Genomic DNA, 14,515 nt, shown 5'->3' on the forward strand with positions numbered 1-14,515 from the left:
TTTGACATTTTTTCACGTCAACCTCCTAAAACACAAACCACTAGCAGTGAATAATCATTTTATTTTTTAAAATGATGAAAATAATTTTTATCAATAAATAATTTATACTTCCTCCGTCCTATTTTAACTGAGCCTTTGACTCATTTCACACTTATTAAGAAAAAGTGTATAAGTGAAAGAGAAAGAAAAATGGTTTTGAATGTCCTTGTTAATTATTGGTGCATTCTTCTTTATCATAAATGCAAAGTATAATATATTGAGTTGGGAATTGTGAAAGTAGTATTAATTAGTATTATAATTGAAAAAAGGTAATTAATATTGTATTGAAAAATGAAATATGTCAATTTTTCTTGGATAATATTTTTTTCCAAATAGTTCAGTTATTATGAGACGGATAGAGTATTAGTAGAGTCCCATTAGCATAACCTTTTTACCCAAAAGATCATGTGTTTCAAAGGCATTGTTCCATCTTTCAATAACTTATGGAAAATGTTAAGTAGTGGCTCTGGACACTAGTTAAAAGAGATTAATATGGAAACTTTGCATTGAAAAATAATGAAAAGTGGAATGTTCCACTTTAAAAAAGTTAAAAAGTTGTTGTCTTTAATAAAAGAATTATATTTCTAGCTTTCTTAACTAGTGCCCAGGGGACATCGGTTAACACAACCCATAACTTATTTACTCAAATGTAATAAATCGACAATGATAGCGACACATTCTTTAGCTCGCTTTTTTAACGAGTGTGCAAGAAAGAATGTGTTGTTAGCATACTTCAACATTAAAACATGTAAAAATTATTGTCACTCTATGAATTCAACTCAAATACTAGTACTAATTAAGCTTTGTCTCTAAATATAATAATTTTTAATTTTTTTTTTTACCTCCTTTTATAAGATCTCTTTCAAATTTAAATATACATTAACGTTTTATTTACCATTAAAAGATTATATGAAAATGATTGATTAATTATCTTTTTTTATCAAATAACCTAATAGTTATAATACATTGTTTAAGATAAATACATAAATTATTCGAGATTTGAACATCAACCCAAATATCGATTAATGTATTATCTTGAACTATGTTCGCAGAAAATACCGATTAATTCTCGCTACTAAAGATGAAGGATGAAGAAGGTAGTATCATTTTTATTCTTAAAACATTATTCACAAAAATAACAAAACAAAAAAGCAATAAAATTAGCATAGAGATGCCAAAATGCCAGCCAGACGCTCTCTCTCTCTCAACCTTGACCTTGTAAAAAACGCCCACTTTTCTCTCTCTATATAAACAAAGTCCATTGCCACTTATTGTACCCTATAATAATATCATCTCTCTCTCTTTACCTTATCAAAAGTCAGCGCCTTCTTTTGTCTTTCTCCAAAAGAGAAACAACAACCTCAGACATTGTTACAGACTTTGTCCCTTTACCTATGGAAGAAGATTGGGATCTCCATGCGGTGGTTAGAGGTTGCTCCACCATTTCAACCACCACACCTACATCCTCTGTTTCCTCTTCCTCTGTTTTTCCCCTGCAACCTGAACCTTCTTGTGGCTACTCTTCTATTTTTAGTAGTGAACAAAAACCTCAAATTTTGTCACTTTCTTGTTCTACACTCCCTTTTGAAGCTAGAAGCTCCATTGAAGAGTTGCATGAACTTTGCAAGCCTTTCTTTTCAAGATCATCACAGCCTCTTTCTTTGCAAACTTCTCCTTTGTTTTCTTCATTATCTTATTCCTCTGCTTCACCCAGATTAGCTCAAACACAAGACAAACAACAACTGCAAAGAAGTAAACATTCACACCAAGGTGGTTCTCTCACCAACCCAAGATCAAAAAGAAGGTAAATATTAAATTTTTAGTTTGATTTTGATTTAAAGATAAGATTTTGAATTGACCCATCTCATAAAAATCAAGTCTTTTTGTTAGTAAATATTTTGTAGCATTTTTCTTAAATTCTTCCCTTTTTTTTTTTTTTTTTTTCCTTTATAGGAAAAATCAACTTAAGAAAGTTTGTCAAGTACCAGTTGAGAGTCTCTCTTCAGATATATGGGCATGGAGGAAATATGGACAAAAACCTATAAAAGGGTCACCATATCCAAGGTAAAAATTTAGTTTTTTTTGCCTTCAAATCATGAAGCATGGACACTCCTCCGATTAGACGTGTTTAGGTGTCGGACACGTGTCCGACACCGACACTCATAATCGCATTTATATGATTTTTTTTAATTATTAGATGTGTCGACGTAGCAGTGTCTGTGTGGTCTGTGCTTCATAGCTTGCAAATTTTGCTTAACAGAAGAAAAATTTGAAGTAATTTTTTTCTTGTTTTTTTTTTGTTTGTGATTTAGGGGATATTATAGATGTAGCAGTTCAAAAGGGTGTTTAGCAAGAAAACAAGTTGAAAGAAACAGAACAGATCCAACAATGTTCATAGTAACATATACATGTGAACACAATCATCCTGCTCCTACACACAAAAACTCTCTTGCTGGTTCAACAAGGCAGAAGCCATTAACACCTCCTCAAGGTGAAACAAACAAAGATCTTACAAAACCCTCTTCTCCTACTACCTCAGGAGGTGAAGAAGAGGTTCAAACTCAAGGAGATAAGTCAGAAAGTAGAGAAGAAAAGGAAGATTCTTTGATGGATGATGAAGAAGGAGATGAATTTGGTTTATCTGATGTTGTTTTAAGTGATGATTTCTTTGAGAGTTTAGATGAATTTGGTTTCCCAGATCCATTTTCTTCTGCTATTTCAATTCCTAATTGGGTTGCTAATACTGCTGCTGCTACTACAGCTGCTGGTGGTAGCTGATTTGTTTTGTAGCAGTGATGATAAGTTACTTTTTCTTTGCTTTTTCATTGAAGAGAATAGGAACTTTTTGTTTTTGTTACTCCTTTTTGTTTGTAGAGAAAATGGAACATTTTAGAGGAATCTTTGCTAACAATGGAAGTGTAGTATAGTAGGGAGGAACTAGTAGGAACATAGATTAGCATTTTACTTGTCTATGTTAATCTTGTTAAATTTGATTGGATGATTATTAGGCATTTATTAATACTTACATACCTTGGTAATGTAAAGTCATTTTATTTTATTTTATTTTAGAATCTTTTGTCAATTGTTATTTTAGCTAAGATTTTGTTGGGGCATCACAACTTCATAAGAATACAAAATTTGCTTTTTAAGGTTTGTCATAAATTTTGAAGTGCAAGTTAACTCTACAAAACAATCTTGCACATTGACGATCTCGAGTCCTTGCAAATAAGAGATCTTTGCTTTCTCCTAAATTATAATCTTGCAAATAAGAGATCTTTGCTTTCTCCTAAATTATAATGTTGGTGACCATTGTATTGAGATCAGAGTGTTAAAAGTTTAAATTTGTATATTTTTTTAAAAATTGTTTAAAATTTAGACGGTCCAAACGGTCACCGATATTGTGATCACATGAAAGCGTGAAGTTTTTTGTAAAAAAACAAATGAGCGAGTAGAGTTTCTTATTGAAATAATCCAAATTCTTACTCTTTTTCTCTTCTCTCCAATAAATGGTGAAGATTTTAGTGGACCTTAGGTCACATGAGATGATTTATTCCATTTGCACAAATGAATTCTCTCAATTTTTTTTTTAAAAATTATGTTTTTCTCTCGTTTCTAATTGATGATGGAGATTTCAATCGATCTTCATGTCACATATGAGAGGATCCACTCCTTTACCTAGACATATCTCTAATTAATGAGATTTGACTTTTCTCATATATTTTAGTGATTTCTTTAAATATGTCGTATTTATTTTCTTTCTGTGAGTTTTGATGTTAGACTCTTTAATAAAAGAAAGAGAAATGTGTTTTCTAATGACAAATGTCCCGCATTTATATATCATGTTTTTATTTGGATAGGTTACATATGGCATGTTAAAAAAGATTACTACCCCTTAACCCTAACCAGAATTTAAAAACTTAATTATGCTTAAATTGAGTTGGAATATAAATCGGCAAAGCACTTTGGTTGACATTTTTTATTTTGCAATGATTAATATTTCATGACTATGATATAAAGGTTCCATTCCTTTGTTGTTTATTGGGTATTTATTCCAATAGTACTATGCACGATTACAAATAGTAGTGAACCATTTTGGGGACCCAAGAAGGGTTAAGGTAATGAAAAGAATTAGATTCCATGGTCCATATTCATTCTGGCTCTTTTCAATATATACTTGTTCTGTTAGAACAAAAGTATTTCACGTCTATCCCATGTCTTCCCAAGAAAGAGACACGATGGTTTGAAGTTAACAAGTCAGTCTCAACAATTAGTGGATGTGCTATTTGCCTGGCTCCAAATAAACAAGAATAATGCATGTCATGCCTAGTGGAATGAGTCAATTAATATGCAAACTTATCTTTGCTGAAAATGAAATAAAAATTCAATTGAGAGATGTGTGTGCATACCATCTTTTACAGTAAGGATAAGTCACATGATTGATTCATCTTAAAGAGATATGAATTTGCAATTATTATCCATGGAAATGATTCATTTCACACAATTTGATCGATTTTGATTATATGATTAAAACAGTGATTTTTTTTTTTAGGAGCTAGTGACGGAAAAAATGTTCAAAAGTTGATTTTTATTTTTGACAAAGTTCACTTATTGATTGCTGATCAATGGTCACCGGGCATTTTTACAAATGGTAAACCAGTTGTGATACTTGGACGTGCATATAATGATATACAAGTAGCCCGACTCTTGTAAGTAGCTCGTTTGATGAACTAAAGAACTTTGAATAAGAAGATTTAAGAAGGAGATTTAAGTTTGATATCGCTGGAAACTAACATTTCTCTTTCGTTTTAACATGCTAACTAACAATTTGTCTATAAAAAATAAAAATAAAAATTTAATTGCTATAAATATTAATGTAAGTTATATATATATATATATATATATATATATATATATATATATATGGGATAGGATCAAATGACACTATGGTGTCAAAATTAGTTTGACACCAAATCTTATCCATTCATTTCATTTCATCCAAAGGCTTAAAACTATCACCAAATTAATTAACATACATCAAATACTCTCTATCACCTAATTAAGAAACATATTTATCATCATTAATTCATAATTAAACAATACCTTCTTGTTTTTGGTAGATTCAAACTCTTTTTATTTTCCCCTAATTTTTTTCTTTTGGCCATAAGCACAAACTCAAACTTTATAATTTTTATAAAATCATGATAAATCTTAATTAAGTTAAACATGAGACACAAGGAGTCCTCTAAAAAAATTAGACCTATGAGTGACAAAATAATCTAATTAGCATGAACAATTCAAGAATCATTTGTCGAGCTTGTTGATATTGTTTAATACAATTTAATTAATTATTAAAAAAATATGAGTATATGAGATAAAGACAAAGAAATATCATTGATGGTGATGATAACTCAAACAACCATAGGTATATGAGTTAAACCATTCATTTTATAAAAAAGTTTAGAAAAGAAGTTTGAGTATGATTATAGAAATCTGAGAAAATTTATAAATTTGGGGAAATAAAAAAGAGGAACAAATAAATTTGGGGAAATAAAAATGAAATGTTTGATTATAAATTAATGATGATAGATATTTTTTTTAATTAGGCGATTGAGAGTATTTGGTGTATATTAATTAATTTGGTGATAGTTTTAAGCCTTTGGATTAAATAAAATGAATGGATGAGATTTGATGTCAAACTAATTTTGACACCATGGTGTCATTTGATCCTAACTATATATATATATATATATATATATATATATATATATATATATATATATATATATATATATAATGATATCATAAATTATTATTGAATACATACGTAAAATAAATACCCCTATAATGCATGCAAAACTTGAGAGCTAACATTACATGTGGCCACCCTTACTAGAGTATGGACACCAATATTAACCTTAAGAAATCTAAATTCACCTTGTCATAGATATTTTACTTATTCAATCTTGAGAGCAACCAACCTCTCCCACCTTTCCTTTAGTTTTACTCTTCATGTAATGAATGACATCAAAAGTTGATTAAGTTTCTCAACACAAAAGCTTATTGAGTTTCTAAAATGCACTTATACAACACCACTTTAAGCTTATTTTCAAGGGTTTTAGAAATATCTTAATACATCACATTATACACGTATCTTATAAATATGGATGATTATTATTATAATACTTAAGTATAAGGACAAAGAGGATATATATATATATATATATATATATATATATTTTTTAAATAGTCTAGTGGCTGAATCTCACACATTTTATATATGGAGAAATTGAGTGTCTGAAATTTGAACTATGGCCTATGCATATAATATGTAATATCCTTACCAACTGAGCTAAGACTGCGGAGATAGTGAGATGTATCTTTACCTAATGTTTCATGTGTGATGAGATCGATTGGGAAAATCTTATTGTTTGGGACAATCCACATCGTGCGACTCTAAAATCTAAGGTATTTGAAATCTTATTGATTAAAATTGTGATGAACGACAATCCAATAGCAAAATAACGGATTTGGATAACACATAGTTAGTTTATTGTGTTGTTGTCGATTATAGTCGGTCGATCTTGAGTCAATGGTGACGATTACTATTTAACAATAATTTAGTAAAAGTGTAATGTGAAATGACTAATCTTAAAGTTTAAGAGTGGGATCTTTTGACATAAGGGGAACAAAAAAATAGAATGCATAAATGCGATTTTTTTTTTATAAGAATTTTAAACAGGATCATTTAACTGCCTTTTAGAAATCAACATCGAAGTTGTACCCAATCCAGCACTCTATTTGAAAAGCTAGAGGGAATCACTTTTAAAAAAGAGTTTCATCATCACATTTTAAAATAGAGAAATGTTAACTTATGCCTTTAGATACAAATTTAGTAGTCATATGTAGAAATTTATTTTTGGAAATTATGTATTCAATATCTTAAAAAGTTAAAAACTTATTTTTTCAATACAAAATTTATGTTTTAATTCTTTTTTTAGATTTTTAACTTGTGCCTTTGGACACAAACATAAACATGACTCTTTAAAATAATGTGATGTGATTCCAAGTTTTAGTGTGAAATGTTGAGAATTCCGTCAATTATGGGGCAAGGAATTTACCATCAACATTCTTATCACTCATCATCATGTCAAAGTTGGCGGAAAGTTTATGCTTTTAGAAAACACAATTTTTTTTTTCTTACGAGAAAAACACAGTTGCTTAAAAATACAATTGCTTAATTAATATGATATATGATGTGATACATGTAAATATTTGAATGCAAGTATGTAGTTACTAATTGTTGTGCTTATGTGTCTAGAAGTTATAACTCAACTAAAAAATATTAAAATTGTAAAATTGGACGTTATGATTTGAATTCGAATCCAGAACCTTACATATTTGTGTGAGTTTAACTTCACCTAAGACAAAAAAAAAAAAAAAATTGTAGTGCTTATGTGTTGCCGTGTTGGCAATGACATTTATTTTTCAAACTCCGTCCAGTTACTTTCATTATTCACTTGATTATATTTTGAATTTTCTTGATAATAATTTAACTTCATTTGAGTTAAAAAAAGAAAAGGTAAGTAGTTACGAGTTTGATTTTTTTTTTTTGTCAAGTAGTCTAATAATTAGAGCTCACACGATTAAATTGTGGAGAAGTGGAGTGGCCGAGGTTCGAACCCCGACCCCTATATATAATATGTAATATCCCTACCAACTGAGCTAAGTTCACAAGGATTATAAGTTTGATTTCTACTGGAGGCATATTGAAAGCAAAACAAACAACAAAAACTAACCATAGAGGATTAGAGAGAAAACATTGGTCCACACTTGTTTTGTAAGGATATTCGTTACAACTGTTTTCACGTTATCCGTACTTGTGTTATTTGAAATGAGATTAATTCTTGGATTTTTTCGTCAAAATTGCAACTTTTAGATCGCATTCAACTTTATTCATGACGGTGGCTTGAAGCTCATAAGTTGTTCTATTTTTTGATTTTAATATGTGGTGGCTTAATTTTATCCTTCTATTTGTATGGGATATTCTACCATGTGAAATTTATTTTCTTTTGTTTTCTTGAACACTTTTAATCCGTTGTCCTCTTAAAAAAAAAAGTCAAATCAATTTTGAATATTTTGTTGGTTTATTCTCTGCTATTGAATTGGGAAATACTTCGGTCATAAAATTCCTTTGGAAGACCCATGTAAAAAGGTACTAAAAGAAACTAATATAACCAAAAAGTTGATGGAAATTGTGATAAAAGAAATTTGTCATAAAATTTGTGTTAATTTAATTTTATTAGTTCTAAAAATGCATCGGTCATACCATCTAGCATGTTCTCTTTATCATAATAGTTTACTATAAATTCTCACAGCAACACCTTTTTTTTTTTTTTGAAGACACACCAACACATATTTTGAAAAATGAAAATATTTTTAGTAATTTATCAAGTTTTAATTTTTCTTGAAAACCAATTCTACAAGGAAGCAAGCTAATTCTTTCAAGCTCGTAAAAAAGTTACCAAAAAAAAAAAAAAAAAAACTCAAAAACGTGTTCAGGTGTGGGTATAATTGAACTCTTTTGCAACCTCATGATGTTGACATGCCTTAAAAACATTACAAACCTACAATAATGATCTTGTGGGCAAATACCAAACTTAATTTAAAAGATGAATGAGGCGTCCCTTGCCAAAAGCATACTCCCTCCTATCACGGAAAACAACCTTTGAAGTATATTGAATAATTAATGTATCTAACTCATAAATGTGACCAAATATATTAATTATTCAATGTATCTAAAAATTTGTTTTTTTTGCTTATATATGTGATTGGAGGGAGTATATAATTAATGTATGATTGAGATTATGGTGAGTATATTAGAATTATGGTGATTCTGTGAACTTTGTAGGAGCTACAAAGTTTAATTTATGAAAAATTATGATGGATCATCGTGATTATAAATATACTCACCATAATACAAAACATATACTCCCTCCGTTTTTAAATATAAGTAAAATTGACTTTTTTGGTTCATTCAATTAATGACGTATGTGGTCTATAATATGAATCACATACATCATTAATTGAATGAACCTAAAAAGTCAATTTTGCTTATATTTTCATACGGAGGGAGTATATGGTAAATAATCATGGTCCCTTTAGAACAGTAATATTTGTTTTGAATTTTTTTTTTTTTGTGGTGGTTGGGGTTTGAACCCCAAACCTTGCATACATTATGCATTATTCATACCAACTGAGCTAAGTTCACGAGGACTGTTTTGAAATAATTAAAGCATCTAGATGAAAGGAAATCTTTGCAAAATATCCCTTAATTTTTATTGATCAAATAAGCAATAATAACATCTTGTGAAGAAAGCATAATAACATATGCTTATATAGGAAACTACAAACTCATGCTTATATTGAAAACTACCATAGATGGAATGCAAGTGATCGAATTTAAGTGAATTAATAAGTTTTTGTAAAATGGGTTGAACATAAGCGGAGACTATAGCTATTTTTTAATATGGAGTCCAAATCGCTACATTTTAGAAGTTAATGGGTGAAAATGCCTTTAAATCTAATATTTATTCACGATTCCATTGATTAAATCACATTTGTATCATCTTGTTTTATTCAACTTCTTCATCTCTCTCGTTCCACAATTTGTGTATCATCTATCTCTAAAGATAATGACAGAATATCAAAAGATAGATAAAGATGAAGAGACTGGATGAAAGAAGACATTCAAACCATATCCAATGTTCAATTGAATTTTAAAATATTGATTAATATAATTTTTATTTTTGAAGGGATACAATATTTTTTTTAATATCCATAATAATTGTTTGAGCACCATTTCTCATTAAAATTAAAATCCCCAACAAAAATCACACACCGTTGGATGAACATTTTAAATTTGATCTTACAATCGTTGACTCTCATCATCATCACCTCACACAATGTTGTTATCACACGCGCCACCACTATCTTTTCTTCTCACCACATTGCTCCATTTTCATCCTCGTCACTCTTCTCGCGCTTTATCATCAATCCCTCTTTTCTCAAAACCTCTTACACTCTCCCTTTCACGACGGAGCTCACGCATTCAAATGAACGGAGTAACCATCGCCACCGTTGACTCCTCCACCTCCTCGCCGGATCATGTCACCGGAGATTGGTTCTCCGTACCTTCACTTCGTCTTCGTGATCACAGATTCACTGTCCCTCTCGATTACTCTCAAGGCCCACAGTCTTCGTCTAAGATCACCGTTTTCGCTCGTGAAGTTGTTGCAGGTAATAGTAGTTACAATCTCAACCATATAATTATTTCCCTTGAATTCATACTTGCATGACGTTTTCACTTTATTTGAATTTTTGAATAATTGTATCGAATATTGTGTTATCTGGAACCGAATCCAAATTATTGGATTCTGAGTAACTCAGTGCTTGATAGCTTTTTAGATTATATATTGTAGTTTCCTTAAAAAAAAAAAGATTATATATTGTAGTTTTGATACTGTCTTTTTTTTTTTGTGAAGAGAATCCAAATCATTTTTGTTCATGTTGGAAATTAAGGTGAGTTTGACAGAATCACATGGTGCCACAATGATTTTGTTGAAGCTCGAAAGTGTAACTTTTGTCAAAATCATGTTTTAACTGCTTGGGACTTTTATCACTTGAGGTTGAAATTTCAAATTTATAACAAGGCCTAGGTGTCATAAAGTGCGAGTTCGCTTACTTTTTATCTAAATTAAGTTTGTTTCCTTATGGAACTATGGGGCATATATTCGGATCAAAAGAGATTATTTGAGTCGCTTTCAGGAAAGATATATATATTATCTTTACAGCTATATAATTGGGATGATTTGCCTCGGATGAGGACATGGCAGGTAGTTGACATGAGTTTGTTTCGATAGGCAATATGGCTTTGGATGGTTTTGCTGGTGAAATTTGGTTCCCAGTTTCATATGACATACGGTACAATTGTTATATTTCTGTGAGGAATGTGGGTGTCATATAGACGTGGATCATGCATTAAATGATGGAATATCCTATGTTTCGGTGCTGGCAAACTGTATCTATGCTCTAGTGTTAACTAGAAATGGTTAGTATGATGGTAACTAGCGCAAGCAACATTGCATTCCTCAAGTCCAGAATCATAAAGATTTCTTTGGTTCATACTGTTTTAAGTTTTGATTTTAATTCCTCAGCTAAATTCAGTTTTTAATCAGCCACATAGAAAATTTTGTGCGATAAGTAGTAATTTTTTAGACTGCCCGATGGATGAGCACCTGTGCTTAATCTTGTGAATCACCCCCTTCATCACGTTGGCATTTTTGCTTTATAAGTCTTTTGTTTTGTTGCAGTTGGAAAAGAAGAGCAAACATTGCCATATTTACTATTTTTGCAAGGTGGTCCTGGGTTTGAGTGCCGACCGCCAACTGAATCTAGTGGATGGATTCAAAAAGTTTGCGAACAGTTCCGTCTCATCTTAATGGACCAGGCATGTTTTTATGGACACTTGTATTGTGCCTTTATCTTTTTCGTTGTGTGATAACTTTATGAATGATCTGTTCCATTACTTATGTACTTCTCTGCAGCGAGGAACAGGCTTATCAACTCCTTTGTCTGTGTCATCAATGTCACAATTCAAGTCTGCACAGGACTTAGCTGACTTCTTAAAATATTTTCGAGCTGATAGTATAGTAAAGGATGCAGAGTTTATTCGAGTTCGCCTTGTTCCAAATGCTGGACCGTGGACAATTTTGGGGCAGGTATTCACATAATTGTTTTCTCATGGTATCGGTGCGAGCTGCTGATTTTGATACCATAGTCGTTAGCATTGCTATAGGGATTATCTTCTTTCTTGATTTGTGAGCATGTGGTTTGAAATGATTTTGTAATTTGTACCCTTGAAGCTAATTTAATCTTGAAATTCAATGACTTACTATACTTGTGTTCTTTTTAAACTATGGCAGAGTTACGGTGGATTTTGCGCAGTCACATATTTGAGTTTTGCACCACAAGGACTGACGCAAGCCCTTCTGACCGGTGGAATTCCTCCAATAGGACAGGGATGCACTGCAGATTCAGTATACAGAGCATGCTTTGAGCAAATTATGCATCAAAATGAGAAGTACTATAAAAGATACCCTCAGGATATCAAAATTGTTCAAGAACTTGTTAACTATTTAGCTGAACAAGAAGGAGGAGGGGTAATTATCTGTCTCACACTTTTTTCTTATTGTTATCGTAGATGGAAGTATTAGCCAAGTTTGTTCAATTCCTTATTTCCATTTCTCTTTGCATAGCATAGGTGGCCCTTCCTTCTGGGGGCATCTTAACCCCAAGAGGGCTGCAGACTCTTGGTCTCTCTGGCTTAGGATCTGGAGCTGGTTTCGAGAGCATGCACTATATGTAATGCGTAATAATTACCTTGTGTTTTTTACAACTATCTTGAACACAAATTAATCTCTCATGTTTTCTTCCCTACCTTTCTAGGTTTGAGAGAGTGTGGGATCCTACTTTAGTTCCGGGATCACCTAAGAGAATAAGTCACTACTTCCTAAATGCTGTAAGAAAATCTTTATTGTGATTACAAATACTCAATTTCAAGTTTCCTTTTGAAAACCGACCTCCAATTTTTGTTCTATGCAGTTTGAAAGCTCGATATCTGTTGAGACAAATCCACTGTATGCTCTTCTACATGAATCCATCTATTGTCAGGTAAAACTTCTTTTGAGTTGCTCTTGTATGCAACTATTGTGAAAGTCTAGGCTGATAGGTAAAGACACACGCATGATTTTATATTATACTATTGTCAACATGTCTCACATCTAACTAAGTATCCTTTGTCTCGAAGTATTAACAATGCTTAGGCTTACCTGCCTTGCGCTAAAATTTAACTTTTTATCAGAAGAATGAGAGCATCAAAGATTGAACTCTGGACCACTCGGTCACAGGGGCTCTGATACCATGTCATGAACCGCTAACCTGAAATTCTAATATTGTTGGGTAACGGCATACAAATAGTTTTATATTATATCTCTAACATGCATGATCTGTTGTTCTCCCTCGACACTGCTCTCAGGGTTCTGCTAGTAAATGGTCTGCCAATAGAATAAGGACTGAAGTTGAAGACAAATTTGATGCAATTAAAACTGCTAAAGAAGGACTCCCTGTACTTTTTACAGGAGAGGTAGAGTATAAAGAATCTCATTTTATTTTATTTTTACTATTCACAAAGCATCTTTACTTTCTGCATAATTATTACATTGGTAATGTGCTGTCTTGTTTTGATTCTTCCACATATGCCAAAACTGATACTTGGACATACTTCAATCATAAAATATGGTAATACACTGGAACAAGGTTGAATTATGGAGACCTGTAGCCAAACATAGACTTTATAACTTCATCATAATTAATATGAAATCATTCAAGCCTTTCATGTCTCTGCAATTGCAGTCGGCTTATGCAGGCATTGAATGAAATATGGTTTTGATTTGGTTACAATTGACATGCATGTGTTTGGTGCGAAGCATTATGCATGAATTTTATTTTCCATACAGGCAATTATTAACTATACTAAATCAAAGCTAAATCTATATGTTTCCTTTTATTTACTATCATGATTACCAAATGCTTATCATGTTCTTTTTCATTTCTTATATAGATGATTTTCCCATGGATGTTTGATGAGATTCATGCCTTGAAACCGTTCAAAGATGTAGCTCATATACTGTCCGAGAAGAAGGATTGGCCCCGATTATATGACATTCAGGCTTTGAACAACAACAAGGTAGTTCCCTCCGCACTCTCATTATATTTAGCACTCTATTCTTTGAAGTTATAACTGAAACATCTTTAATAATTGAATATGTTTATCAAGGTGAAATCCAATCTCCAAGTTTTTCTGTTAACATATTTCATATCATACTATGATCACAGGTACCTGTTGCAGCCGCCGTTTATTATGAAGACATGTATGTGAATTTTAAACTGTCGAAGGAAACAGCTTCTCAAATAGCTGGGATCAGGCTATGGATAACTAACGAGTTCATGCATTCTGGCTTGCGTGATGACGGGGGAAAAGTTCTTGATCATTTGTTGGGAATGTTAAATGGAAAGAAACCTCTATTTTGATCACCACTGTTACTATTCTCTCCCAGTCCCACCAATGTTTTATGTCCTAGCGTTGCCTAGCCTTTGGTTTTTTGAACTTTTTTATTTTCTTCTAAATTTCTAGAATTCAGTTCTTCACATTAATTTGTAAGAACCTATTATTATATTTGCTGAAATAATCTCAGGTTGGCTATAGTTGTAAATTATTTACTATCATTTTAGGTGTTCTTTTTTGTAGAAAATAAAATTATTTATAGTTATTAGTATTTATCAATGGTTGTTGTATATTAGTGTGCCATGCAGTACAACTCATTTGGTCCATCCATACTATAAGTTACATATATTCATA

At 31.5% G+C, this 14,515-nt stretch overlaps 2 protein-coding genes across 3 annotated transcripts; both read left to right on the forward strand.

The window, feature by feature from the left end:
* The first annotated feature begins 1,303 nt into the window (after window positions 1-1,303).
* LOC11406703 (WRKY transcription factor 22) lies at window positions 1,304-3,121 on the forward strand. The gene is made up of 3 exons (XM_003624033.4): window positions 1,304-1,843; window positions 1,993-2,103; window positions 2,352-3,121. Exons 1-3 carry the CDS (start codon window positions 1,434-1,436, stop codon window positions 2,815-2,817), a joined length of 987 nt encoding a protein of 328 aa, XP_003624081.1. The 5' UTR covers window positions 1,304-1,433; the 3' UTR covers window positions 2,818-3,121.
* A 6,815-nt stretch (window positions 3,122-9,936) lies between these two features.
* LOC11422559 (proline iminopeptidase) lies at window positions 9,937-14,440 on the forward strand. 2 transcript variants are annotated; one of them, XM_039828249.1, is made up of 11 exons: window positions 10,202-10,335; window positions 10,959-11,146; window positions 11,409-11,545; window positions 11,643-11,816; window positions 12,021-12,257; window positions 12,359-12,459; window positions 12,544-12,616; window positions 12,700-12,768; window positions 13,133-13,240; window positions 13,718-13,843; window positions 13,993-14,440. In XM_039828249.1, exons 3-11 carry the CDS (start codon window positions 11,537-11,539, stop codon window positions 14,185-14,187), a joined length of 1,092 nt encoding a protein of 363 aa, XP_039684183.1. In that variant the 5' UTR covers window positions 10,202-10,335; window positions 10,959-11,146; window positions 11,409-11,536; the 3' UTR covers window positions 14,188-14,440. The 2 variants fall into 2 exon arrangements, with proteins under 2 accessions (XP_003624080.1, XP_039684183.1); XM_003624032.4 differs by lacking the exon at window positions 10,959-11,146 and having other exon boundaries at window positions 9,937-10,335.
* The last annotated feature ends 75 nt before the right edge of the window (window positions 14,441-14,515 follow it).

The sequence above is a fragment of the Medicago truncatula genome, chromosome 7 (assembly GCF_003473485.1).
Source record: "Medicago truncatula cultivar Jemalong A17 chromosome 7, MtrunA17r5.0-ANR, whole genome shotgun sequence".
NCBI lineage: Eukaryota > Viridiplantae > Streptophyta > Magnoliopsida > Fabales > Fabaceae > Medicago > Medicago truncatula.

Excerpts from the sequence above, each read along its gene's own strand:
- LOC11422559 (XM_003624032.4), top strand. The coding sequence starts at position 10,002 with ATGTTGTTATCACACGCGCCACCACTATCTTTTCTTCTCACCACATTG. Across the intron at positions 11,546-11,642 it reads GTCTCATCTTAATGGACCAG|CGAGGAACAGGCTTATCAAC; the intron begins GCATGTTTTTAT and ends ACTTCTCTGCAG. Across the intron at positions 13,241-13,717 it reads CTGTACTTTTTACAGGAGAG|ATGATTTTCCCATGGATGTT; the intron begins GTAGAGTATAAA and ends TTTCTTATATAG.
- LOC11406703 (XM_003624033.4), top strand. The coding sequence starts at position 1,434 with ATGGAAGAAGATTGGGATCTCCATGCGGTGGTTAGAGGTTGCTCCACC. Across the intron at positions 1,844-1,992 it reads AACCCAAGATCAAAAAGAAG|GAAAAATCAACTTAAGAAAG; the intron begins GTAAATATTAAA and ends TTTCCTTTATAG. Across the intron at positions 2,104-2,351 it reads AAAGGGTCACCATATCCAAG|GGGATATTATAGATGTAGCA; the intron begins GTAAAAATTTAG and ends TTTGTGATTTAG.